The sequence below is a fragment of the Tenebrio molitor genome, chromosome X, assembly GCF_963966145.1.
Source record: "Tenebrio molitor chromosome X, icTenMoli1.1, whole genome shotgun sequence".
Classification (NCBI taxonomy): Eukaryota; Metazoa; Arthropoda; class Insecta; order Coleoptera; family Tenebrionidae; genus Tenebrio; species Tenebrio molitor.
In genome coordinates, this window is record NC_091055.1 from 11,114,710 (window position 1) to 11,141,833 (window position 27,124).

At 38.3% G+C, this 27,124-nt stretch overlaps 1 protein-coding gene across 2 annotated transcripts; it reads left to right on the top strand.

The window, feature by feature from the left end:
• Positions 1-2,000: 2,000 nt before the first annotated feature.
• On the top strand, positions 2,001-25,794 carry dve (SATB1_N and homeodomain domain-containing protein dve). Of its 2 annotated transcripts, none has more exons than XM_069060459.1 (5): positions 2,001-2,239; positions 12,540-12,738; positions 22,487-22,923; positions 23,614-24,426; positions 24,485-25,794. In XM_069060459.1, the coding sequence occupies exons 1-5, from the start codon at positions 2,144-2,146 to the stop codon at positions 25,154-25,156; spliced, it is 2,217 nt and encodes a 738-aa protein (XP_068916560.1). In that variant the 5' UTR covers positions 2,001-2,143; the 3' UTR covers positions 25,157-25,794. The 2 variants fall into 2 exon arrangements, with proteins under 2 accessions (XP_068916560.1, XP_068916561.1); XM_069060460.1 differs by lacking the exon at positions 2,001-2,239 and adding an exon at positions 3,925-3,973.
• The last annotated feature ends 1,330 nt before the right edge of the window (positions 25,795-27,124 follow it).

The following is a 27,124-nucleotide window of genomic DNA, read 5'->3' on the forward strand; positions in this document are numbered from 1 at the left end:
GAAATTTTTCACTTTTCCTAACTCAAATTGGTATTACATACAATGTTAAAGTTTTCCAAACTCCAGTAGAAAAACGATATTACAGTAGAAACTCGATAATTCGTCTGGTCCGAGACCGGGTGGGTAACGAATTATGGAAATGGACTAATTATAGAAAATTCCAGGAAAAATAACCAAAAACACATTTTGAGGTTCATGTGTATCTACTGTTTTTATTATTTTTTGATTAATTCTTTTTTCGCTTTATTAACATTGACTATAATTAAGGTGAAAAATTACAGAACATGACGAATTAGCGAGCGATAAATTATCGAGTTTCTACTGTATTGTTATTTGAGAACGAACATTTATTAAAACAAAAAAATCAAACTCTAAACTTTATATTAATAACATAATTACATAACATTTTTGTTTTATAATACAAAAATTTCCGATAATAATGCGGAATTTGGAAAAGTGCCCCGAATGCTTGCAGCATTTCCACGTTGAATGGCAAGGGAAATCCTCTCGAAAAGGAATTTCTTTGATTTTGAATCGCCTGATTCCGCGATAAGTCGGTTTCCGATGACATTAATGAAATCGATGGCTTCTTTGCACCAAGGGCCTAAGGTTTCAAATGCTAAACCTTTAAACACGTAATTTGACGAAAATGAGTGAACTATATTTGCTATGTTTGCGTTTGCAAGCCATTTCAAAAGAATACCTTTGGTTTCCTTGCGATATGGTTGTTTTTACATTCGGTCCAAAACTGGTAATGCAGGTGCAGTATTTATTTTGTTTCTATAAAACTGAAAAATTATCTTTTTAAGTTTTTTCATTTACTTTTCTTTTGGGTTTCGGTTTTCTTTCTATCGAAATTGAAAAAATGTTGATAAGTGAGGAATCGAAAGAATTGCAAAAAATTCTACTTTGTTTCGTAAAAATATCCGTCTGCTCTTTCGATGCGAAAACGCGTCTTAAATGAAATTCAATAATACCGGTTGTTCTAATTGTGGGTCGAATATTTGTGCAAGATCGTGAATAATGCAGTTTAAGTTAATTAAATTGTTTGTTCGTCAACAACGCTCTTGCGACGAACACAGAGGAGCAGGATCGTCGGTGGTTCGTTATGAGGGGTGGAAAAACGAAAGTCGATTTAGTTTTTCCGTAAAAAAATTGCGTGTCCACTTTTCGAAGCATCGCAAGACGAGATCGAGATTTTACGAGTAATTTGAGCTCGTACGTAAAATAAAATGAATAGATATTCCGGCATGAAGGAGAGTGTTTGTGCGTCGGGGATTCGAGGGAGCGATTTTGGAAATGTAAAAGTGGTTATCAAATTTCAATATGCTGTGCATGTTCATGGCATATGTAAATTGCGATTAGATAAAATTGGCACGATCGTATCAGTGCGGCTGGAAGTAAGACAGTCAAGTTATAAAATTATCATAGAAAAAGCATAACGTTCGAAAAGGACGAAGAAGTTTGAGCCGCATGTGGGACCCGTCGTGTGCATCACATTACAGCAGTTTATTTTATTTTATGCGGAAATCTGTAGGGATGAATAATTTGCTTGAACCCTTTGTTGCGGGTGGGACATACCTCTGTTCAGAACCGCCTATCCCGACGCTGGAACTCCGCCTACACATCTATTCATTTGAGCGTCTCGACGCTCCTCTGTCGTGTGGGGCGCAGGCGCTCGAATAGTCAAAACTTTCCAAGAAACGCTTCGGTCGGGGAAAAAAGCATGAAACCGTCGTCGGTGAGGAGTCCGCACCTGGATTTCACCCGGACCCAGATCCGGCCGACCCGGGTCCGCTCCAGGTGAAACACCGCCGAGGAAGATTGAGACGTCCAGATCTGGTTGGCCGGTGGGCCGGCCATATTCATTAAGAAAAAGTGTGCAGTTGATCGTTTTTTAAAAGCACAAAGCGTGTTGCGCGGTGAGCGCATGCAAGGGGTGGCGCGATCTACCCCGATCTGCAGTCGCACCGCCGCCGCAACTCCCGAGTTCTCGACTCCGGACAACTCCGCTCAGTCGTTGCCGGGCGTTCACGTTGTGCGGTTGCCGTACCGCAGCCGGGTCTGAGCGCTCAGTCACGTTGCCGGTTCACGTCGGTTCACGTTGCGTCATGTCCCTCTAAGTTCCGCCAAAACCGAACCTATGACGATGGACTTTCAGAGTGCCATGGAGACTTTCGCCGAAGCCTGGGTCGCCGCCAACACCAAGGGTGCTCCGCTCGCAGACGTCGCCACGCAGGTACCGCCGCCGACAATTAACCACCTCTCGCCGCCTAATTAGCCTAATCACGTCCCGTACGCCTCGGCTCAATTACGGAATTCTTTCTGCATATGCACGCACGTAAAACTGAAATTATTTATTAACGTCGTTAAGCTCCGCTCAAATTGGACACAATTGCCATCGAAATATTCGCGAAACTCGATAATCTCCGTCCACCGCTGAATAATCATTACAGCATCGCCCCCGATTCGATCCGTTCCCGGAATATCTCGTTAATCCCGGATTTACCCAAGCCCGGATTAGCCGAGCTTTTATCCCGCGCGGATCGGGAATCGATCAAACTGATGGCCCTCATTCGAATTCACTCACATTTTTATTTTCGAATATCGACACCCGCTTTGTCCCAACAAATTTTTAACACGACACGTGTTACTCACCACCACTTCCCTTCTCCCAACCTAAATACAAACTCCACCACCCCTCATCATTATTTTTACTTGCATTTTAATTACCTACACATTAGTACTACATTATTAAAGACGTCACAACCACTTTACCTGTACTTTACATTGTATGACCTGCATATTCTGCTATTTGTCAACATATTATTATTACTCATTTATTTCTAATTACTCCTGCATCGATGCACCCCGACTCCTTCCTTCCTCGACAATACATTTCACCCGAACAAAATTTACACCCAATGAGATTTTTATTCGTCGATGGAGATACGTACCAACAAGGTTTTTTTAATGATTATACACGTTATTATCAGTTTGTTTTTAAATGTTTTATTAGATTATAAATCAAAGCCTCGTAGGGATATTTATCACCAGATAATAACCACCAACGAAATTCGTCTCCAAGAAAATTTGCGAAAACTCGGTGACATTGAGGTTTAATAATGGATTAATAAAACTGTGATAACTAGGTTTACAATCACATTGTTAGACTAATCATAATTTACATTAGAAATAACCTATTGATACTAACGCATTAGGAAAATCTGAGGCGCCAACTAAAAAAATGTTTTGTTTTGCCGTTATAATAGAGACCATTGTGAATTTTACCTGGGACAGGTACCTGAACGAGGACCCCGCCATAAGGTTGTCATTAAATAAAGCATTAACTTTATGACTAATAGGTTTATACTAATCGTTTCTGTGCCTAATCTGGTCGAATATCGGTCGAGATCCCCTTTAGAAAATGTTCTTAAGTTACTGTTGTTAAATTGTAAATTTTACGATAGACCTAGTTTTTATTGCGTCCATCCGCCCCGCTCCGGGTACAGTCGTACCTTTTGATTTTTCGGCTGTAGTGAAATTGCGCCTTTTAAAGAATTATTTATTCGATAAAGTTCACAAGATAAATCCGCGCAGTGTTTACCATCCAATACACTGAACCGAGATTTAGTAAATATTAACTGAGAGATAAAAAATTTTTAAGGGCCTAATCGCGGCGCGCTATTGATTACCACTAATAAACGTACGATGGGAATTTAATAAGCTCGAACCGATTTATCTGCGACAATTAAGAGCAAAACGGACTTGCACGGTCGAGGATCCGCGTGCGATCTGAGATGAATTTGTTGCTGGATTAATAATAATCCAGTTCGATAAGATAGCGAAATATCTGCGACGCCGACTCGACTCGTCATAAATAAATAATAAAACTGTGCCCCGTGAGTAAACCGTTTTATTGGTATCATGAAGCGAGGGTGGCTTGAATAGGGTGCTACAGGTGGGAACACAGGTAAAAACATCATGTCCTTCCGGGCGTTACACATGAAAGGTTGCACCGGTCCTGTATACCGGTCATTCCACAAAATTATCTTTTGAACAGGACTACCGTGTCAATTGCCTTATATTTATTTCCCTTTAAACTGGTTATACGTAGTTAATTATTTGGTACGTATAACGCATTCATTAACACTGATACATGGAACCGCCGCGGACTATAAAACACAATGTCAGATGTTGTTGGCTGACGTTCCGAAAGCTTCGCAGACTTTTTTTATTAACACCACGAACTACAACCTTTCGTCTTCCTGCTGATAACGCTGTTGGGTCAGTTGTCGGAAGATACACGGTGAATTCGTCCCGACCCTTGACGGACTTTTTTCCGACACCGATCACGGCCGCAACATAATTTGTAATTAATAATATTAGTCCGGATTCGGCGTACATGACGATGATTCGTTTGATGGAACCGCAAACCATTTTACCTAACTATCGATATTATTAAATTGCATTATGTCAGACTGCAGGACAAAGCATCATTATATTTTAGGATAATCCATAATCGCCATGTACATCCGGAACCAGGACGACCGCCGTTTCCGCATGAATGTATAAATATTTGAACGCATTATTTTCTCGATAATTTCAGCGGTTTTTCGACCAAAATTTAAAAACTGATCGTTTGTTTGACCCGAACGGTCCCAGTTTACATTTTCAAATTTCTACGAAGCTATTTCAAAAATTGTTGTTCTTGCAAGAGTTGGAAGTAAAACAGCGATTATCAAACTTTTAAACTAACAAAAGACTGATACTGTGGTGTCTGTAACTTATCATAATTATATGATGATTCTGTGATAGATAAGTACATATTTTTACAACGAACAATTAGATTTTTGACATTTTTTTCGTTTGTTAAATATCGGGCATTATATTTAAATTTCTCCTCAAAGTTGGCGTTGAAGAGTCGATTGTGACCGCACCACTCGTCCATCTGCACAGTAAAAACATAAACAAGGCAAAAAGTGAGGTTAGATTTAAACATGGTCCATGATCTCTAATCCGTGGTGCGTTCACAATCGACTCTTCAACTCCTATTTTGAGGATACATTTAAATGAACACCCCATATAACATATAGTATTCGATCACCTGTATGTGTACGTAATTATATTACGACAGTGTTACATTTCGATAAGAGGATGAAAAGGGCTTTATAAAGAACTAATGCAGATTATATTGTAACGTTCCATTGTTCAGTTTTCATAAAATGCATACATGAGTGTACAGCCCATTTGAATTCGAATAGTTCAATCAAAATTCATTTCTTTTTTTTTATGATTGAGAGAGAGTTTAATTTTAAATAATTTCGGATTTTGTTTCGTTAATATATTTTCCAAAACAATTATTGTATCATGTAATTCTATAATTTCCGTAGCAAAAAAGAGGATAAAAAGGAATTAGTAACGTGTTGCACTTTATTTATTTAAACAAAATAATATTTGACAAGGTATTTAGATATCACAATTATTCTGTATGTTCAACTAAAATTGAAGACTGTACGAAATACCTTTCTACTATTTTAAAATGATGTATTTTTTTATTAATACATAATTACTACAAAACTATGTAATTCTAATTCTTTATTTTATTTTACTTCTTTCGTTGTCCGAGTTTAAGCCCTAATAAAAAAAATATATAACTAAATCTAATTGTTAAATTTGAAATAGAGATGAGAAGGAAGGATTTTTTAACAGATTTATTTAAACAGCGGATATTTTTAAATACAAATATATTTCAAGTTTTTTTTATCATATATTGCAGTTCCAATTTTTAGTTAATTTTGATATAAACTCCGTACGAAACATTCCATCCAGTTTTCAGATTTTTAAAAAAAATTATTTAATGATTTTAGATAGAACTATTGTAAGTATTGTCTTTATATTTTGTACAAAACCAATAATGATCATTTTCAAAATGATTATTTTTTAAATCGTCCCCTAATGCAATGTTGATCACACGTAATTTTATTACGGAAAAGTGAACAAAAAGAATTTTATAAATCAAAACTCGATAAGGATTATTTCGTAATTTCTCTTATTCAATTTTCATAAAAGACAAGCCTGGGACAATTTAAAACTTTAATATACTTCATTGAAAATTTATAATATATAATTCGTGAATGAAACTTGAAAAGATATATCTAATTTACCTAATTTTCAATTTTAATGTTTTTTATCAATAATTAATTAGAAAGTTTGCATAAAATGCTGTTTACTTTTTTTTAAATGAAATAGTAGGGTAGTAGGACCACAATTTCTACAAAACTCAAAAAACAAATCAACCCACATGACGTTTTTTTTGTTATAAAAACGAAGGTTTCAAATAAAAAATAATTCACCCAAAATTTGCTTGTTTATGAAACTTAAAATATTTTGTAGAACTTCAGTTCATTATTATTTTCAGTTTCCATATTTTTATTTTTTGGAACACATATTTGTAGATTTTTTTATTGGCGACGTATTTGTAATGAAACAATGAGATTTTTTTTTTCAAATACTATCCAACAGAAAGAGAATGTGGACAGTTGAGTATGTATTAGAAATGATATACAGGGTGTAGCAGAAAAAAATGCATTTTTTAACTGGTAATAGTAGTCATGAATTACAACAACTTTTCTAAATAAAGTTTCTTGGAATTTGCAAAATTGATTTGCCATCTGTCCCCACTTTATTTTGACGTTGAATGCAATTTTATAAATCTGAAAACTTTTTTAAACAGGAATCGTAAAAACTGAATGTTTTTATTCCCTTCGTATTGCATTTGATAAACAAAATGGTTTCACTTTCATTTGTTTTTTTTATTACTGTTGTTTGTTTTGTTTCTAAATGTAGTTAGATTAAAATCGTTCCATAGGCGGTTAAGCAAGTCTTTAGTAAATTTAGATTAATTTTTAAAACCCTTCAGAATTTGTTTTCGAAAAAAAATAATTTAGAAAAGTTGTGGTAAATGAGTCCTATTACCAGTTAAAATAAATGCACTTTTTTCTGTTACACCCTGTATACGCACAAAATTCAGAAAACGTGAAGTATTAATTTTTGAAAAAAATGCAAAAACACGTCAAACAGTTTTTAGAGTAAATTCTTGCTTTAAAGTATTGTTTAATTTATTTATTAGTTATTATTGAAATCAAGTTTATTGCGTTCTGTATAAATTTGCTTATTTGTTTTTTTATGTAATCCCTACTTAAACTAGATTTTTATAATCCAGAAAAATAAGCTCTATCAAATAATCTAATCGGAATCGTAGCTTCCCATTTGAAAAAAATATTAATGACATCATAACTTTGATAAATTTGACCCAATTTTTTTTCTATACATATGTTAAAAGACGCAGAATATAAAAAACTGTTTCACGTGTTTTTGCATTTTTTTCAAAAATTAATACTGTGCTGTATATATATTTTTTGTAACCAAAAGGTACACTTAATGTTTAATGTTAATTTCAAATATTGGGTGTTCATTTAAATTTATCTTCAAAGTAGGCGTGGAAGAGTCGATTGTGAACGCACCACGGATTACAGATCGAGATCACGGATCAGCTGTTTAAATCTAACCTCACTTTTACCTTGTTTATGTTTTTACTATGCAGATTGGTGAGTAGTGCGTTCACAATCGACTCTTCAAGTCAACTTTGAGGATAAATTTAAATGAACACCCGAATTAAAATAACGAATTTATCGTATAACCGTTTTTTTTTTTCGTTTGTTTAATAATTGTTAAATTGAGAGAAGAAGAGAAAAGAGATTTCATTTAAAAAAAACACTTGTTTACTTCGATTTAATTTAATTTAAGAAAAAAGTCATTCAAAATTTACTTATTTGCCAGAAAGTGAAAAAACTTTACTTATTTTTCTTCGGATTTAAAATGTTTATTTTTAAGGAAAAAGTTCTGTACTTAACATTTCTGTAGTGTTTTTGGATTTCTTATTTGGGAAATGATTTATCGACGAATGATAATATTAATATGTCGTTTATTAGCTAATCAGCTATATACTCGTACAAACAAAATTCAACACAACCCCCACAAAAATAATCAATATCAATGATCAATAACAAAAAAAAGTTTTCGTTGGATAAATTGAACTTTTACTTTTTTTAGATATATCTCATTAATCCAAATCTAATTTGAAAAAAAATTCTCGTACCTCGTACCCATGTGATATATTATGGCATCCATATATGTGACGAATACGTGCTGTACATATGTTGTACATATGCTGTATACCTATATATTTTTTAATTACTAAACGATTAATCTTCATTTTTCAGTTCTAAATTTATACGAATAATTAGAACGTCTGCTGGTACTTTTGATAGAATGTTTTAAGAAAGACCGTTGAAAACGAGATTATCGTTGCAGTTTATAAATATTTTGCGCGAATTCGATTACGTCACTTGAAATTGCACAGAAAATGTTTACAATTAAAATAATTAACCGTTGCCCTGTGGGACAAGAAGTAGGGAAAAGTCGCCTAACGCGCAAACATAACGCAAACAACAAAGTTCGGATTTGTTGAATGAATTTTTTCCTGTCGTTTCTCTCAAGCGATTTTTGTTACGACCACAGAATCTAGAGAAACTCGTCCGGTTGAAGGAGGTTGAAGAAACGCAAAAATAATCAGATCGCATTCGGGCGTAGATCCGAGGGAGGGTCCCCGTTAAGGGTACGAAATGGTGATGAATGGTGGTCCGACGATGGTCGATGCGCTAATGCGGCCACATCGTCGAGGTGGAAGGCGTAGTAAGGCGAAGAGTGCAGGGTGCACCATGATGGGATGGGAGATCGAACAGCGAGAGAGTACCATCAGACCATCACCATCAGCAGGAACCCTGTGCAGTTTCGGCAGCGACGATAGTCAGTCTGGCAGGTCGATGCTCCTATTCTGGCCCTGCATACTTACACAACTGCTGGCACTTTTTGCGCACTGTTTCGTAGAAGTTAAGCTATAGCCGTCCTGTCACTCACGTTGTACCAAAAATGAACCAGATTCCTTACGTCTGCGATCTGATTTTTCGCCACTGCTGCCGCCACAGTTCTCACGCTCGCCGTCCCCTCGAACAAAAACCTACGAGTAAGTCGATTAGGAAGTGTCGCCGAAATCCAACAACACGCGATTTCATTTACATCAAATCATACATTTCACACCGATCTCGGAGATAATGGTCCCCAACAGTTTTTTCGACGCCTTCCATCTTTTACGCAAAATTCGACAAACTCCAATTTTTCGTTATCGACGTCGCTCCTTGTTGTGTTCGCTTTTTCCGCCATTCTGGCAAACAGAAATGTTGCAAAAACACCAAAGGTCAAACCAATCTATACGGCTAATAACGATGTCTTATTATTATTAAACATCATAATTAAAAGTCGAGTCGGATTTGCGCTGATGATTATAACGCTAACGTGCAGTACGAGTTGCCCGAAAAACGACATTTCACCCTTCAAAAGTATTTACTAAATTTACCCCAAATAATGGCAATCATATCGTTTTTATTGCAACCAGTTTTACTTTCTTAACGCAATAATGTAGACTGTAATTATTAAATTGTTATAAAGTTACATGAAATATGTTTTGTACAATAAAATTATTTCAAATTGTTGGTTTTAACAATAAAAAAAACTATTTGTTCATAATTTATAAAATATGTATATGAAAAATATTTTTTCCAACATCGATTATGAAAATGATACTTTCATCACTCAATTTAGTGAGGAAAATAGGCGTTTGCATCACTAGTGAGGAAAATGGAGAAAGTAAACTCACTAGTGAGGAAAATTTATTTAATGATGTACTACCTACTTATTAATATAAAAATTTAAAACACTGTTATTTGCATTAATTGAAACTCCAGATCCGGAAAATTCAAAAAATATGGGACTAAAATAATTATAAAGAAATTTAAAATTGAGACTCAGTTAAGGGATGTTGGAAAAAATAGTATACACAATTCGTGATCAAAGTGCTATTTTTCAACTCGCAATACTATCCTCACTCGCTGGGGCTCGAGAGTATATCATATACATATTGCTCGTTGAAAAATCAGGCACTTTCATCACTTATAGTGTAATATACTATTACATTATATTTATTAGGTACTTTACACCTCAAGAAGGTATCATTTATAGCTACAAATAGAACTAAACAAGCCTTAGGATCAAAATTTACATGAAATAAAATTACATTTGATTATAGGGTAAGATAGTTTTCAATACAATAAAAAAAACATCACTATTTTTCTGAAATTATGATGATATTCGTATTATTTTAAAATGTTTCTTGTGCTTAATATGATAAAACTTCCTTAAATTTGACACGTTTGTTACAGAAAAAAAATAAAATTTGTGTAAAGTGAGGTTTTTCAATATTTTGACTGTGTTATAATATAAATTTGTTTCAAAATTTGGAGTAGGTATCATTTGCAACATATGTTTTAAGAATTTTCAATAAAATAAAAAACGTCGCGATTTTTCTAAAAGTGTCATATTTGATGTATCATCTGTTCAAATGAAAACCTGGGCTGAGTAGGCGTTGAAAAAGTAAACCACCTGGAACGGTGTAAAGTTTGAATTTCCCGCCGTTTGACACAAATGACGTTTGTTTATGTTTAATCAGCACATGATTGAACGTGTTTATTTTTAGCAAAGGATGTCCTTAGATACTTGTTTCAAGAATAGGAATCGTTAGTTACTATTTTTAATGTAAAACATTGCAAAGAAAGAGAGATTTTCTTATTTATAAATTTTAGATTAGCTGTCAACATGCTCTAATTACAACTGTCAATTTACACTTTAAAAAAGTAAAACGATCGACGGTTTCCAACGCCTTCCCAGCCCAGGATTTCATTTGAACGCACGATACATTTACACCAATTGTGATCAAAATACATACTCCAAAACTTTTCAATATAGTAAATTTGTTTAAAAATATTTGCCACAGCTTTTGTACTAAAGTTAAACCAAAAATATTTGGTATGATAACATTTTTCAGATGCTCGATATTATATAAAAAATAAAAATCGAAGTTTATGTAAAGATGTAACTTCAGAATACGTTGTGTATACACTACACTGCATTCAATACTTTAAAACGTAGAGCAGAATTAATTTGTAATGCAAATTTACACAGTTCTTGGTAAAAAATTACACCAATAATATTTAACATGAAGTAAGATTGTCTTAACCATAAGATATTATTTATGGCTGTTGTGACTTATGTGTGTCATTTGTAGAAGTAAAATTTAAATGTAAAATTATGATTTTTTACAGTGTATTATATTAGTGACAAAACATCAAAAAATCTCTGGATCTTTAATAAATTAATTTTGTCTTTAACAGGAACAAAAATTGTTGAAAACAAATACATCGTTAGTACTTTTGAATTATTTTAATCCCTGAAAAAATCGTGTACATTTTTTTAAATCAATTTACCGGTCGAGTTGCACTAAGTAGGTCTTGTTCTTTTCGACGATTCGCGAAACTATTTTCTTACGAAAAGATTGATCAGTACAAAACGTGGCCACTTGATAATTTAAACTCCTCATCTTCGCGGTCCAAACGCGACCAGTTTCCCCTGCCTGTTGCATTTAAAAAAAATTTAATACCGTCCAGTTTCCGTTCTGAAACAAATCAAATTTGTGATTTTGTTGCATCGTACGAAACGATAAAAGAGTGTCGTGGCAGCGATTTGCGAACAATCGTCTTTCTTGCTGAGTTTTTTCCCCGAGACAAGTAATAATTCTGCGATTTTAATAACTTTCCTCATACCTTCACAGACGGTTTATTTCCACGATACTGTTTAATTTTTGTGAAGCAGAGAAACGTTAGATGGGCAAAAAATTCTTTCAATTGGCAGCCGGTGGAAAAGGTCAATATCCAGACACTTCACGTAGTCCTGGCTGACCCAAATCCGATGAAGCATGTCTGCTCTGATAGAGGGAAAATACGCGTTAGTGTGTTGTTTTACTCCTTGTGACCTTGGCAAGGATGTGGCGATAATGATTTTGGCGAAGTTTTTGCGTGTGTTGTTTTGCACGAAGATGTCGGTCGGGTTTGCGACTAATTCTTGTTTATTAGTAGACGATCGGTGCAGCGTGGATGTCGAGTTTTTGTTTTTAAATTAGTATGGATCAGGAGTTCCGGGGAGATTTATTTGTGCAAGTAATGACGAGCGGTGGAAGTTCATGAGCTTATTTAATTCTGAAGACTGAGAACCCGGGCTTAAAAAACGGGCACACAAATGCTTGTTATATGCGGATTAAGGGAATTATGAGTCATGCAGATTTAGTTAGATCTTCTTATATCTGAGCCGGCTGTTTTGTAGAGAAAGTGCATTAGTAAGGGGAGAAGAATACAGCGATGGGGTTATGGAGGGCCCCTCGTTCGGAGCAGTGGTGGCCGTCTGGCAAACGCAGCGTTCAGGAATTCAGATGCTTTTTGACCCCACTTAACCCAGATTAAACGCAATAGACCAGTCAACCGTCCAGATTTGTCGATGCAAGAGTTAATCGTTTGATTTGTTTGTTGTAGAGCCAGGCGCTGGCCCTGACCAGGAGCTGCAAGACGCCGTCTCCGCAGAGCACGACACCCGCCGCCACCGGCCGGTCGAGCCGCGAGTCAGCCGAACGCGCCGTCACGCCGCCACCGCCACCGCGCACTCCTCCCCTCGAGAGCACCGGGTCCCCGCCGTCCGTCAAAGAGGAGTTCGACGCGGCCAAGACCTCCACAGGTAGGAACGAGCGGTATCGCGGGTTAAGAGTCGCCGCCTCTGTTGGGTTAGCGGCCGCCGCCCTCCGCCCCGCTCGTCGGTCGGATTGAAGCGGATTGTGCGGCGTTAAGCAGATTATCTGCTCATGATTGATGAAACGGCTGCAGCCCGGTACACCCCGACCCAAAAACATCCAGCGGTCGGATCAGGTATGCAGTCTGCCCATATGCCATACGGGCACATCGACGGGATAGTAGCGACCCGACTAGCAATGGTAGGCCAGTTAAAGCTGGATTAAGCTGAAGGTAGGGAATTAGAGGAAGCCGGGATTAGAGGGACTCTGGCCTCCTCCTGCTTCCAGACGGGAAGTAGAGGATTAAGCCCGCGCAGGATTAACATTCACGAGGGATCAAATATAAAAGAAAAATTCGAAACATAACGCTCAAATTTATTACTGATGCTTCTCTACATAAAACCCAACACACCTACGTCGCTTCTTTCAGATAGATCTCTTCTCACATCTCACCTTTCAACGGCTTTAAAACGGACACGATATACTCGTACATGCATCTATCGCTCGATATTCATCCTTTATCAAACTTTTTACATTACTTGCTACCCTTCACGCGTCATTTGTCAACCCCACCCTCACAATAACAAAAATATTAATTCTCATCTACGCTCGTTTTACTTCACCAAACCCTCTGCAGAAACAGAAATATCTGTACAAACAATCCGATATACCAGATGCTCACAAACTATGTCGTTAACATGAGCAATAAGAAAGTGTTGAAAACACTTACACCATAGGTTGTTTCATTTTCAAAATAAAGAGCAGCAGGTGCGTATTGTGTTGATATCATATAAATATATATATGTACATATTTAAAACGAAATGAAAACTTTTTTCATAAGAAATATAATATTTCACGTAGACAGCCATCTTGGATTAGAATTGTTGTTTTTGAACATACCCTAAACATGACGTCTGTCCGAGCAGCAACTGAGACCACTGTGTTATCTCTTGAGGCATTTATTCTTAGATAAACATTTCATTAAATAGTAACAACTCTTCAAAGACTAGGACTAGGACTAGGAAATTATTTGTTGAAAATGAAATTTATTACTCGACGAGAGTTGCTGTTTTTGAACGTACTCTCCTCGGCAGAAATACTCGTATCTGTACGACCAACCCAGTGTGTGTATTTTCTACACAAGAGGACATCGATTTGATGTAAATATGTATTTCGAAGAAAATTAAAAGCCACACAAAATTTCTTTCAAAAGAAAAGAAGAAATATAGTTTTACGTAGAAAGTCATCTTGCATGAATATTGCTGCTTTTGAACGCACCCTCGACGATGACGTTTATCCAAGCAGTGTATTATCTTTTAACTAAATTATTCTTAAATAAATCTTTCATTAAAGAGTAACAACTCTTAAAAGACACCTGAAAGGACTAGGAAATTAATTGTTGAAAATGAAATTTATTGCCTGGCCATTAATAACAATTAAGAAACACTGTAGTGTATTTTGCTAAGTATATTTTTACTAAAGAGAAGCAGTAATGAATCTACTCTTTCTTTAAAAAAAGTGTAAAAATATAACGAAAGTTTTTGAAAACAAATTAAAACAATAAAGTACTCCATTCTGTGCAAATAAAAAAAAAAACAAATTATATACAAATAATTGGAAACAGTTTGTTTCTTTATTAATTTTTTATTGATCATTGTTACTCTATTTGTTATATTCTTTCCACTTTGAAAATTGTATGTTATTGGAAGTGTCCATATTATTTAAAAAAAATATACATATTTTATTTTTGGGATTTTGTCTCCACGTCAAATTTTTGTGTAAGAAAAAGAACAGATTTAAAAATTATCAGTAACTTTTTAATCTAGATTCAACCAGATTTATAGCTCTATTTAATACCAAACCAGTAAAAAGGAGAATGGCTGATTTCCTGGCGGTATAAAAATGATTTAAAAATCATATAATATAATAAAATAAAACACCAATCACAATTGCGCTGATTAGATAAGATTAAAACAAGCCCGCCTTTATAAAATTCCCTTTACACATTATCAATTTCACAAAAATATCTTGATCTAGATCAATTCGAAATTCACACATGGCGGCGTAAAGATCTTAATCCGATCTTTGCCAAATTAAAAAATATAATTGTGTTCCAATCTGACGAATCGATTTTCAGGTGCAGCTTAACCTATATAGTCATACTCGGGGTGTTTGCTTAAACGCTACACTTATAGTGGTCAACAGGTGGTTATCATTACATCGGTGACCCTTCTCGCGGTGTATGAATTTTTATGGTGTGTAAAGACGGCGTGTTATACCACCCAAACGATTCAAATCGGTGGTGAATTTTCCGTAAACTGTTAGGGGTTGAACTGGTCAATCATCCCCACAGAGAGGGTTATGCTAAATAGCCAATGATCAAACTCGTGAAAGCAGCAGACACAGCTACGGTCCTTTACAATTCACACCCCAATTACCACATTGTGTTGCACCCCGAGTCGGTGAATATACCCAGTGTCTCTAAGAAATTTATTCTCGACTTGTATCAATATTTAATCGACTATAATAAAAATCCTTGAGGAATAAATGTCGTTTTTAATTAAAAATGAACACTCGAAGTGTCCAATAAGGAACAAAATAAATAATAATTTTCCCGTCATGAAAAAATTACTTGCGATAAAAATCTAAGGAAGACAGAAAAGTATTGTTCGATGAAGTAGAATAGAAAAATTTCGAAATTTCAAAATGAACAGTTTTTGGATAACCCAAGTGCTGTACATTTGGTTGCAAAAAACGAGAAATGAAAATTATCCTAATGTAAATTTTGTCTTGTCCATTTGTCAATTCATTGTCTACTTGACAATACCTATCAAATAATTTGTAAAACTGTCATTTGACCACAGTTTTGACGTAAGAAAAAAATGTTTTAGTGGCCACCATGTGTAATACAGTCGTCGACTGTTTTTTGAAATTTAAAGCAATCTTAGAATTTAGCGCGACCCACAGAAGGTCATCGTGCACAATGGTACATTATATTTTAGAATTATGAGGATCCTGAACAGTAAGTGGGTTGTTTACGGTTATTGCAGATTAAGAAGTCGGCTTAGCTGCAACGGTTCGACAACACCTGCAAGCGCAATTTTGAAAATTCGAGTTTCACCGTGAGCGTAAACATCGAAATTTGGATATAATCTCTTTGTTGTCGTGGAGCGTCAAGAACAAAGTGATCGGCATGTTGGTCGAAGAATAGCGTGGTTTGGTGTTTTTAGGTGCGATAAAGAGCGAATAGTTTGTGGAAGTTGCGTCAGAGAACGTTGTTAAGAAGTGCGTTTTGTTGCGGCGGTTCATTCGGGATCGCGGCATAATGAAGGGGATTAACGGGAGGGCAGCGGGCGGTGCGTCCCGAAAGTAGTGTAGTTCTGGAAAACGACGATAACACGCACCAATGGCTAAACTTAATCTGTAGCCGAATTAATCCGTATATTATTGGGATTAGACGGGCGAAGTGAACAGGTTTATAGTTGTATTCATGGTGGGCAAGTGCGGCGTGCAGCCCCAACATATCGGCGGATTAGCGGTCCGTCTGATCCAGGCTTAGGTGTCGCCAAGGTGATCCCGTCGTCCTTCGGCCGTCATCTGCATCCGAACGAAATACGTAATTAATCCTTGCAGTTGCACCGATTGCATGAACGGGCGGGTGCGTGCGCGAGCTTACAGGATAGCCGAGCTTAATCCCGAAGTTGGACGCGAGAGGAGACAGATGAGCGATCCTAGGAGATAAGCACGCGGCAGGATCAGGACGTGCATGTGCAGGACGAGGCGCTGCATTCGCCGGACCAAACCCGGGACTCGGGATGATATTCAGCTCGAACATGCCGGATTGAAGGGGATCAACACCGGAAGCAGATAAACGTCCGGCGGGGAGCGCGGGCGGATTACCGACACTCTGATAGTGCACATCCGCCTTCGAAATGATATATTCATCAAGAATATTTGTCGGGTTTCCCTCATATTTTCTAAGTAGCCAATAAACGATCAAAGAAATAATTAACTTGCTTCACTTTACGTTCGGCCTCATGCCGGGACGCTAACGTGATTATTAATTTCTATGGCTTTTACCAAAAATCCGCTTACCAACAGATTTTCTTTTGTTTCTCCTCATTTTTCAATGGGTTTCTTAAATTAAATACCTCCCCCAGACGACGTTTCGACCCAAAGCCAAAAAGCTGCCTCCAAATCTTTCGCCCCGAAAAGACGACTAAGCTGGGTGCCCTTGCTACACTCGAGACTATCGTTCGATCACGATTCTCAATTCGATCGATAGATAACACCCGAACGAGATACACACTGTACAAATTCTTTCGACACCACCCCAAAACAAACATTTTCGAAAACTTTCCAAACAAACTTCTAACTTCCAAACAGATATTTTGTTCAATTGTAGAAGTACATATACAGGGTAATTCACGAATAGTGTCTGATTTATTTACAAAAATATAATTATTTTGACACATTTGATTGACACTATTGTATCATTTTTCTGAAACCGGATTACATACTATGATCACAAAATTTTATTCAAATTGAAAAACAGCGAAGTATTCTATGAGAGAGTAATTTGTGTTGCAGGAATAAAGGCGCTAAATCAGACACTATTCGTGAATCACCCTGTATGTATTAAAACTTTTACGACAAAACTTTATTTTCAAGATACTTCTTCATCTCATAGAAAGCAAAAGTAATATTACCCAAAAAATGTTTTGTTTGGGATATTGTCATGTTTACGAAAATTCATTTTGGATTTTTTTTATTTCTTGTAATCTTACTGCATGCTGCGTAAGATTGTTACGGTTCAAGTAAAATGATTTATGAAGCTTCGTTCGATTTTTAACAACAATTCTGAAAGTTGCTCCCTGAGCTTTTACATGTCCGCACAAAGATCAAAGCGAAATGACCTTACTCTTTGTTAATATCTCAAATATCCTAGGACGATTTTCAATAAAATCGATAGATAAATCCTCAAACAAGTCCACATCGAGAGATCGTTGCGACAGTTAAGTAAAACAAAAGCAAGACAAGAGAAAAAATGTAACCGTCCAGATAATCTCTGAACTGTTATTGGATATTGTCTAGACTAGAAGCTTATTTTGTTTATTCTAATCACTTTGAGTATTATTTTGCCTAGGATAACAATTTAGTTTGGAATTTTTATTTTTAAAAGACCAGTTGATCAGCATACTTCGAATACTTTCTATTAGGAAAGGATTTTTCACATAAAAATCTCTTCCAAATCTTTTGAACTTGTAGAAAACAGAAAATGATCTAGCCTTGGTGGTATCGCAAGTAAAGAATTTACTTTGGAGACTTTTATTTTTAATCATATCTGATTTTTGTGAAGTACCATTTTCGCAGGAAAATCAAAAAACTATCAGAATACTAAAACATGCCTGACCTTGGCGCTATCTAAAATACTAATGACTCGCGATTTTCAATATTCAATCAATAGATAATGTTCAAATCGGATACATAATTTAGAGGTTGTTTCAACAGTAAAGTAAAACTTAGACATAAGAAAATAAATAACACAGGTTGTTTGGTGTTCTTTTCGAGCGTTTTTGTTATTATCACGTTGTTTATTTGCTTAGGTGATCCCAGGGACAAAATTCTGAACCTGATTTTTCTTTTTTGATAGACCGAAACGATCCTGGCCTTGGTGATTCTAAAATACTATGTATTTAATTGCGGTCTTGGATAAAGTAGATAACGCTAGATTTAACAGTGAAACAAAACAAGTACTTAGTCGATATGGATCATCTAAAACCTAGATCATCACAGATAAACTCCAAAAAATAATTAGTGATGGCGTCATATACCTACTCCTAAATAAAGGAAAAACAATCTTGTTGTGAGAATAATGATTTTGCCGTTTTTCAAGGACCCATTAGGATTCTGTTTATTGAAAGAGTAAAAAATCTTTGATTTGTACGTTCTAATGCAGGTGTAGCGTTTGGTACTATCGTGTCAAAAATAAATTACTCCCTAGAATTCAAACTTTTAGGGAAATAACGTTTTTAATGTTGTGTGTAATTAGAATTTTCAAAAGTAATTTTGAATACCTAAGGTTGATTACTATGAATTGAGAGATTAAGTCCAACTAAATCTGCCGCCAGAAACCAAAATTGATTGTGAAAAGAAAAAAGCTCTATCGCTTAGCGAGAAATTAGCCATGTGCAACTGTGACAAGGAATTCGCTGCCTTACATTTTTGATATGATTACGATATCTTTTGTTTGTCACCAGAAACAACATAGCCTCCAACCTAAACAAATTTATGACAACCTAGTAACGAATATCCCTAAATCATAGAGAGTAATTTATTTTTGACACGATTATACTGTTTAAAAAGTGAGTTAATTCCCTTTCACGTACAGTCATTACATTTGAGTCAGACAGTATAGTTATTGATCACTCCAGTGAAACATACCATTTGTAAGAAAATCTACCGAGTAATTCTTTACGTATTGATGTAATTTTTTGATAGTTTGTTTTTAATCGATTACATAAATAAATCTTGGAAAATATCAAATACTACAGCTTTCTTTGTTTTGGATGAAACTCCCTGATTGTGCCTTTTTAACTTATTGTAAATGCTGAGACGGATCTCCCAATACAGCAATAAGGATTTGACAATAACCTATATCGTAGTTTCTGCTTCCATTTTATGCCTGATAAGAGTTTTGCTCCGAGATCCATTAAGAACTTGTAAAGAAGACGAGACTTAGGTACTTAAGCAAAAACGTATTTTTTAGACTAGAGACAAAAAGTGAACAAAATCCTAAAGAGTGATGAAATCTCTTTGTGAAAAAAAAAATGTTTTTTAATATATGTAATGAAATAAAATTGTCGCGTGTGTGTGTTGCACCTGTGTGACGCTACTGCGGAAGTGCAATCGATAAAAGGAGTCACACGACATCGTCGAGACGATAAACCTAATATGACACCGCGTCAGGATGCCACCTGTTGGCGATTAAAACGGCTCACGGGTGCAATTTAATACAGGTCCAGGTTGAGATTTCAGGGTTTGCGCGAAAAAAGAAAAGAAACTGAGGAAGGTAGGTGTTCGGACAATATCGAGTGGAGCTTTTATAAAACAGTGTGTTACTCTGGTTCGAAGATGTTTCGCAATCCAAGTGGCTCCTTTAAATCCTTATCGCAAATCCAGCATGAAATCGTATTAGCGCGCTAGCGGAGCAGGGCAGAGGACTTATTGTAAACAGTATTGCGGGTTCGAAGACCCTTCGCACTCTCTAAACTGAACTTTCGAGCCCTTCCGCGCCTCCCACTGTCGACTCTTTACAAGTTGCGCGAATTAAAACTTTAGACTAACAAGACTTAAGCTAATAAGAAAATGGATAGAAATAAGCTGTTGTGTAAGACGCTTTGGCCTCGACGACGCGGCTGCTCCGGACGTGTCGACGGACGTTAGCAGCACATTAGGTAATTCCGCCCTTCGGTCGTGTAAAAAAAAGCACAAGTCGCACAAAGAGAGTACGACACCGGATTAAAGTAAACAGTAAGAAACCTCAATCCGAAACAAGGCCGCTTTGTGGAGGCATCAAGCGGAGGAAGATTTTTCGTAGGTAATCTGTAATGAGTGGCCGAACCAAATCCTGCCTCCTCGTCGAAGGGAATATCACATAAAAATGTGCTTATCTGAACAATAGACCAGTCGATTCTGTAGTTCGCCGCCACCGAGCGAATACTTGTTGACATAATCCTGATTGCGGCGGCGTAAGTTGGCTAAGTTGGCGGGCACCGGTGCTGAAACTACATGTCGCGACGGCACTCTTCCTTCAGTTTTTGGGTGCACCGTCGAAGGCGATGCAATTAGACAAGTCGGATAAGTCCGGAGGTCACGACGTTCCGTAACGCAGTTATTAGAGTCGGCCTTATTATTTATAAGGTTGCATTATTGATCAGCCAGGCTAGAACAAAGGACCGGAAGGCAATATGAACCCCAGTTAAGACGCTGGTCAGCCCGCCTGGATTAGAGCCGGTGGGATTAGCGACTAGTGGACTATACACAGCGCGGTAAGCCGACAGGATTAGGTCCTGGGCCGGATCCTGCAGCCGGATCCCTGAGATTTAGAGCTGAGTCGTTCGGCGTTCGCCGTTCGCCGCATCTGCATCGTAAGACCGGCCCCAACATCGCCTTAATAAAACGAAAATAACGTCGACTTACAAATTAAGACCTTTCACTGTTTCATACGAGTGACGTCGCACACCTCGTCCTTTGTGTGCCGGCTCAACTCGAGCCAACTAATCCTTAAGACGCGCGGCTAGGTCTAGGTTGCTCCAGTTAAAGCTCTGTAATATGCAGAAACCTTCTTAACCTAACAAGATTAGCATAGACAGGGCGGCCACCAGGCCTAATACCCCCTCGTCTTGGTTTATTACTTACTACCTACCGGTGCCTTCTATTACCGCTACTTTAATTCTCGACCGGTCGATTATCACTAACTGCCTTATCGAGACTTAACGCATTTCAAACGCGCAAAGGAAAACCGAACAAACTTTGTCATCTTTTAAGGTGAAAAGGAAATGAAGAAATCTTTACTATACCGCCACGTTAACTGTCATCTCTCCCCGCTATCAATTGATCTGTCTGTCTTTCTTATCACTGGATACTTTTCCGCTTTACACGTTCCCATTAAATTCGCTATGGCTGAGGAGATTCCGCCCTTCTAGTATCGCGCGATCATCTGCCGTGTTGCTCTCCACTCTAACTGCCTCTGCTTACCTATTTATCTCTCCATCGTGCTGCGCACTTTTTAACTTTGACACTGACACCCAACATCATTTGCCAACTTCAACTGAGATACGACCAACTTCACAAATTATACTCCATCTCTTTAATCATCTTGACGATCATCTACATACTTTACACCAAACAACTCCATTCTCTCCAATCAAATCCTTCTCTTCACCCCACGATCTCCACAAAAAAACCTAAAATCCTACAGTCACGTTCTCAACAAATACACAACTCAACTATCATCCGATCCTATCCTATTCCCACTGTCAGATCGTTCACTTCAAATAAAATCCTCCTCCGATTCACTACGACAAATGACTCTTCCACTTACATTGTACGAAGTCGCAGAAGAAATGTTTACTGACCTCACAAGTTCTTATTTCATCTGGACCACTCGATACATCTCTATTAACTTTTTGATATTCCGTATAAAATCTGTTGTAGTTTTGACACTTCGGTGGATCTAATTAATATCTGATGAGATCTAATAACATGCGAGAGGTGGTACAGTGTGGAATAAAATGATTTACATCTAGTTACCTTTGGACCGCTCTACTTTTTTTTTCGAAGTGCCGAACTATTAGTTCTGTCAATAAATGTCATCAATCGAATTGACAATTGTTACAATTTACTAAATTGAATTAACAAACGTTGGTGGCAACTTTCAACACTAGCTGTGACTTGCTTTTGTTAGCTCCTTTTTAATTTCAATCTCAACTTTGCATTGATATCATCCCTTCGCAATAAATCACATTTGGAATTTGGATATATATTTTGAGGTTAGGCTTTCCTTTATTTTTTGTAGAGCGGCATTTCGTATTTTTGCAAGGGTAATGCAAAGGTAACTAGATGTAAATCATTTTATTCCACATTGTAGATTAAGGGAGGGAGATTCGTGTTAATTTTGTGTTCTTTTGCAGCCAAGTCCCTGCCGGTCCACTGCATCGTGGAGGCGATCTGCACCTTGGACGAGAACCGCGCCCTGCAGCACGGAGCTTGGAGACGGCGTCCCATGGTGGAAACCGATAGTTACGTAATAATTCCGGTCGGGACCCCTTTTCACAGTCTCGTGCAAGCTGCCCTGCTTCGATTAGGCTATTCTGCTGACAGTGCAGCCGCCGCCAAAGGTTCCGTAGTTATTAAAAATTGGAAAGCGCTCAATTTCGAGCAGATATCCGACGATCCTCTCGTCACCGTCGGCGACATACTGGGCGAACTAACCACGATCGCCACCCTCAGAATTCAAGTGTTCCGGGGTCGACCCGGAACTTTCACGGACATAAAGGACAAACTCTTGCGTTTCCTGCTGCTGCAGTCGCACGGCCTCCTGATCTCGTCTGGATGTCCACTCGACGAGGTACGCATAATTTGGATTTGTTTAAATCGCGTTTTGCTTATGCTAAAACAGGAGTCTCGCTTTTCGAAGGAAAGCGGTTATGAGGCGCGCGCCTTAAGAATTAAACGGGAATGAATGTATTAAGGGTGCAGAGAATAGCAGTAACCTCGCTTTTAATAAGATTATGTAGCATTATTTCATGGTATTAATGAGATCAAAAGCCTTCTACATCCTACAGCACGGAGTAGATCTGAACCCCACCCCACCAACAATGTCGTTTCTCTTCTTCAATTGATAAAATACAACAAACACTTACGGTGGGGTGAGCCGTGTTTTGAACCGGGTTCTATTTATTAGGGACGGATTATAGACGTGCAATGCTCATTCACTCGGTTTAGTGGCTCTTGATCCTTGTCCACAAAGCGAGTTTCTGATTCAAAAATAAGTACAACGCCAGAAAGCGCTCGGCTAACGACGGCTTATAAATCATAACACTTGCGCCTTTCATTTGAATGTAGCTGAACCTAAGATAAATCCGGGAAACACGGCTTCGAACGTCTGTTGTTAAGTACCCTAATCTCACCCTAAAAACCCACATGCAAAGACTCAAATTTACATTTAATATAACTCAAACATCGCTCATAATTATACCGTGCGTTCCATCCATCTCTCTCTCTTTTTCATCATCATCGTCACCGTTAAATTTTTCAGATCGTACTCTCCCAGATTTGTCGCTCTTCGCCGAATTGCGCTCCGGTACCGGAAATATCCGAAGAGATCAGAAGAAAATTCGATCAGTGGTGGTCGACTCAGTTCAGTCCCCAATCTCCAGCCGGGAGGTCCCAGTTCGGTGGTTCCTTCTCCAGTCAGTACTCTGTACCACCACAACCCAAACCGCCAGAACGCACACTATCAGAATCCGGACATCCCGCCATGCAGACGGTTCACAACCAGTTTCCGACTCAAAAAACTCGAATGCGTACCAGTTTCGATCCAGAATTGGAACTGCCCAAGTTGCAGCGATGGTTCACCGAGAATCAACATCCCAGCCGTCAGCAGATCCAGCAGTACGTCAAAGAACTGAACAGTCTCGAGTCCAGAAGGGGTCGCAAGCCTCTGGACGTCAACAACGTGGTGTACTGGTTCAAGAACGCGAGAGCTGCCCAAAAACGAGCCGAAATCAGGAACGTCACTCCTGGATTGCCGTGTCATCTGGCGGTGAACGGGTACAGCAACCACAGTCCCACCAACGGTACTGGTTTTCTCATTTCTGACGGGTACTTAAACTCGGAGAGACTGGGGGACCACAGACTGAAGAACAGTCTGTCGGCGAGGCGAGGACCTCAGACTTCTCACACTTCCGACGAGTTTTCGAATGCAGGATCTGATCTGGAGGACGAAGACATGAACGAGGTCCAACCTTCTAGTCCTTCGGTACCGCTGTCGCTCACGACCACGCGGAAGCACGACTCCAGAGAGAACAGTCCTCGTCCGTCGACGCCTCCACCCCCTCCAAACATACAAGTAAGTGGCCGGGTACCTTCACTAATATTTGCAATATTATTCTAGTAATTTGTTCAAGGGTGAGTTGTGCAAAGTTGAGCCGAAGGAGGAACCCATCAACTATCACTCTCCCGGCGACCACATCAACAACAACAAAATCAACCTGTCCGACATGGAAGAAGACGATCTTGATCCCGAGAACGAGAAGAGCCATTTCGACGGGAGCACCATGAACTCGCCGGCAAGTAGACAAATAACTCAGCGTTACTGCAACTCTCCAGACGTAGATACTCCCTTGCTGTCGCGCACTCCCAGCGACGGTATAGAAAGATTAGCGGCAGGTTTCCCCCTAGTGCCAAATTCGATGTTTAGCCACAGCATCATGTACATGAGTCACTACATCCCCGGGTTGTCCCATACCGCGGCCTCGCCTCCCGGCTCCAGCGCTCTGGGGATGGCGAGCTTGACAGCAGACGAACGCCGGAAGCGCAACCGCACCTTCATAGACCCGGTCACGGAAGTACCCAGACTAGAGCAGTGGTTTTCTCTCAACACCCATCCCTCTCACAACCTGATATTAAAATACACCGAAGAGTTGAACTGTATGCCTTACCGTCAAAAATTCCCACGGCTGGAACCAAAGAACGTACAGTTTTGGTTCAAGAATCGCAGAGCCAAATGCAAGAGGCTGAAAATGTCTCTCTTCGATAACCAACCTGCGGGACAGTACCACCATAACGAGCGTGATTAAGAATTAGATAGTTTGTTCCAACTGATGATATTCTGGTGTGATTAACCTGTACTTAGACTGGTATCTAATTTTTGTTAAGTAGGTCAAGATTCAATCGATAAAATTTTTAATAGGGACAGAACGAATCGGAATAGACAATAAACTATTTGCTCTCTTTATTGTCTGTTAGCAATCGAGGGTGTAAATGAGAAAAAAATATACATATTAGATATATTATTCGTACCTAATACTCGTTGATTTTGTTCGTATATGCAACCAGTATTACGTTGTTCGCATGCTTGTACGGTACCTCATGAGAACGTGACGTCGCGTGACGTAAGAGGTACTACCCTCTTAAAAATTTTATAATATATGTTGAATTCATAATAATAATTGTACCAAAGATTGTTAATTAAATTTGTATTGTAAGCGGAATGTTTCGTTTGTTGATGATAATAAGACATGTATGCAACATGCCATGTTAATACCTTATCAGTCTGTATCTTAATAATTGTCGTGTTGTAGCCAGTGGCCATGTCTATGTGAACGCAGTGTATTTAAATAAATACTCCATACGTTTTCTTTACGCAGTTTATGTTTTTTATTATAAACATTGTATGTAAATAAAAAAAAAGAAATAAAATGATTTTTTCCCATAATCTGTGGTTTTAATGCGAAAGGTGATAGATGATAATTGATGAGAGTCGATGGGGCGGCACACGTATTTTGTATTAGATGCGAGTAGGAGACGATGTGAAATGTGCTCCGCTATCAGAAGAGAGGTTGAAATAGAGAGCAGGTTGGATGTCTTTCAGATGTTTCAATTCATTAGATCAGATAGGTGACAATGGTAGGGTGTGCGACAATAAGCTCGTCATCGAGCAAGTTTCCAAGTCTCCAGGAAACTACAGGCAGCCAATGATAATCTATGTCACAGTCTTCAGATAGCGTTGTCCGCGTACAGCCGCTGTTAGCCGGGTAAATACCCGACCGCCCCCAACTTGGCACACATTCACAATTTATCTGAACATCCACACTAGCTAGCAAAGCCATTCCGGATGAAAGTTTTCTTGACGGCGCCAGGTAGAGAGGAGTTTGAGCATTTTTAATTGGGAAAATCGGATTGGCCTCATCATCCCCATTCGAGACGTGAGGCAATCTTAGATTCGTGAAAACGGGAGTGTGCAACAAAACAATGACGCAGACAAAGCATTATTTACTAATTCTGATTTTATGCACAAATGAATTCTTCGAGTCGCGTGCTGCTCGTACAGGATGCGAACAAATATAATTGGGATGTCTTCAGGTGGGAGAGAATGGGTGTATCGGGATTGGCAAGCTTAAGAAGTCGTGTTTTGTGCTTGTTCTTCGCTTTGTGAGTTCACCGTAAAGCTGTAGCTGCTTTATTAAGTTGCTATAGAAACGATGAAAGGGAAAAATCCGGGGAAAAATGGAGGAAGTCGGAGTAACAATTATATTCTTCTCGGCGGTTAAGGGATGATCTCAGCGGGCACCATTTAAAACTCCTTTATCATGCGTTATAGTACTATTTCAACTTTCCGCCTCGGTTATGAATAATAAATACTGATATAGAGCGTAATCTCGGCCCGAACGCCTTTAGCGAAATGCATATTCTCCAGCTCCGTCGGGGAGCAGCTACTTATCAGCTCGCTGCTAAATTAAAGATAAAAAATATACTGTCACGTCCATTCTGAGTTGGCTTATTCAATTTCCATCTCCTATCCGTGGGGCGCAAGGCGCAGGCCGGGAGATATGTGGGACTAAGATGAAGACAGGCGTACACAGCAAATCCTCGCCGCATCTCCTGATCACGTTCTTAAAGGCCCGACTTGTGATCCGATTAACTCGACGGCGCCACCGTCGCAATCTCGGTAATGATAAAAATGGCAATAAAAATTAGGGATAATGGGGCGGCGGAGAGAGGGAGCCGGGGACCCGATCCCGGCCACGATGTCACCGAGAAAGTAC

What these genes read in the sequence shown, in the direction of transcription:
- dve (XM_069060459.1), top strand. Translation starts at nt 2,144, where the DNA reads ATGACGATGGACTTTCAGAGTGCCATGGAGACTTTCGCCGAAGCCTGG. An exon ending in CGCGGCCAAGACCTCCACAG is followed by an intron (nt 12,739 to 22,486) that starts GTAGGAACGAGC and finishes GTTCTTTTGCAG; the next exon opens with CCAAGTCCCTGCCGGTCCAC. An exon ending in CTGGATGTCCACTCGACGAG is followed by an intron (nt 22,924 to 23,613) that starts GTACGCATAATT and finishes TAAATTTTTCAG; the next exon opens with ATCGTACTCTCCCAGATTTG.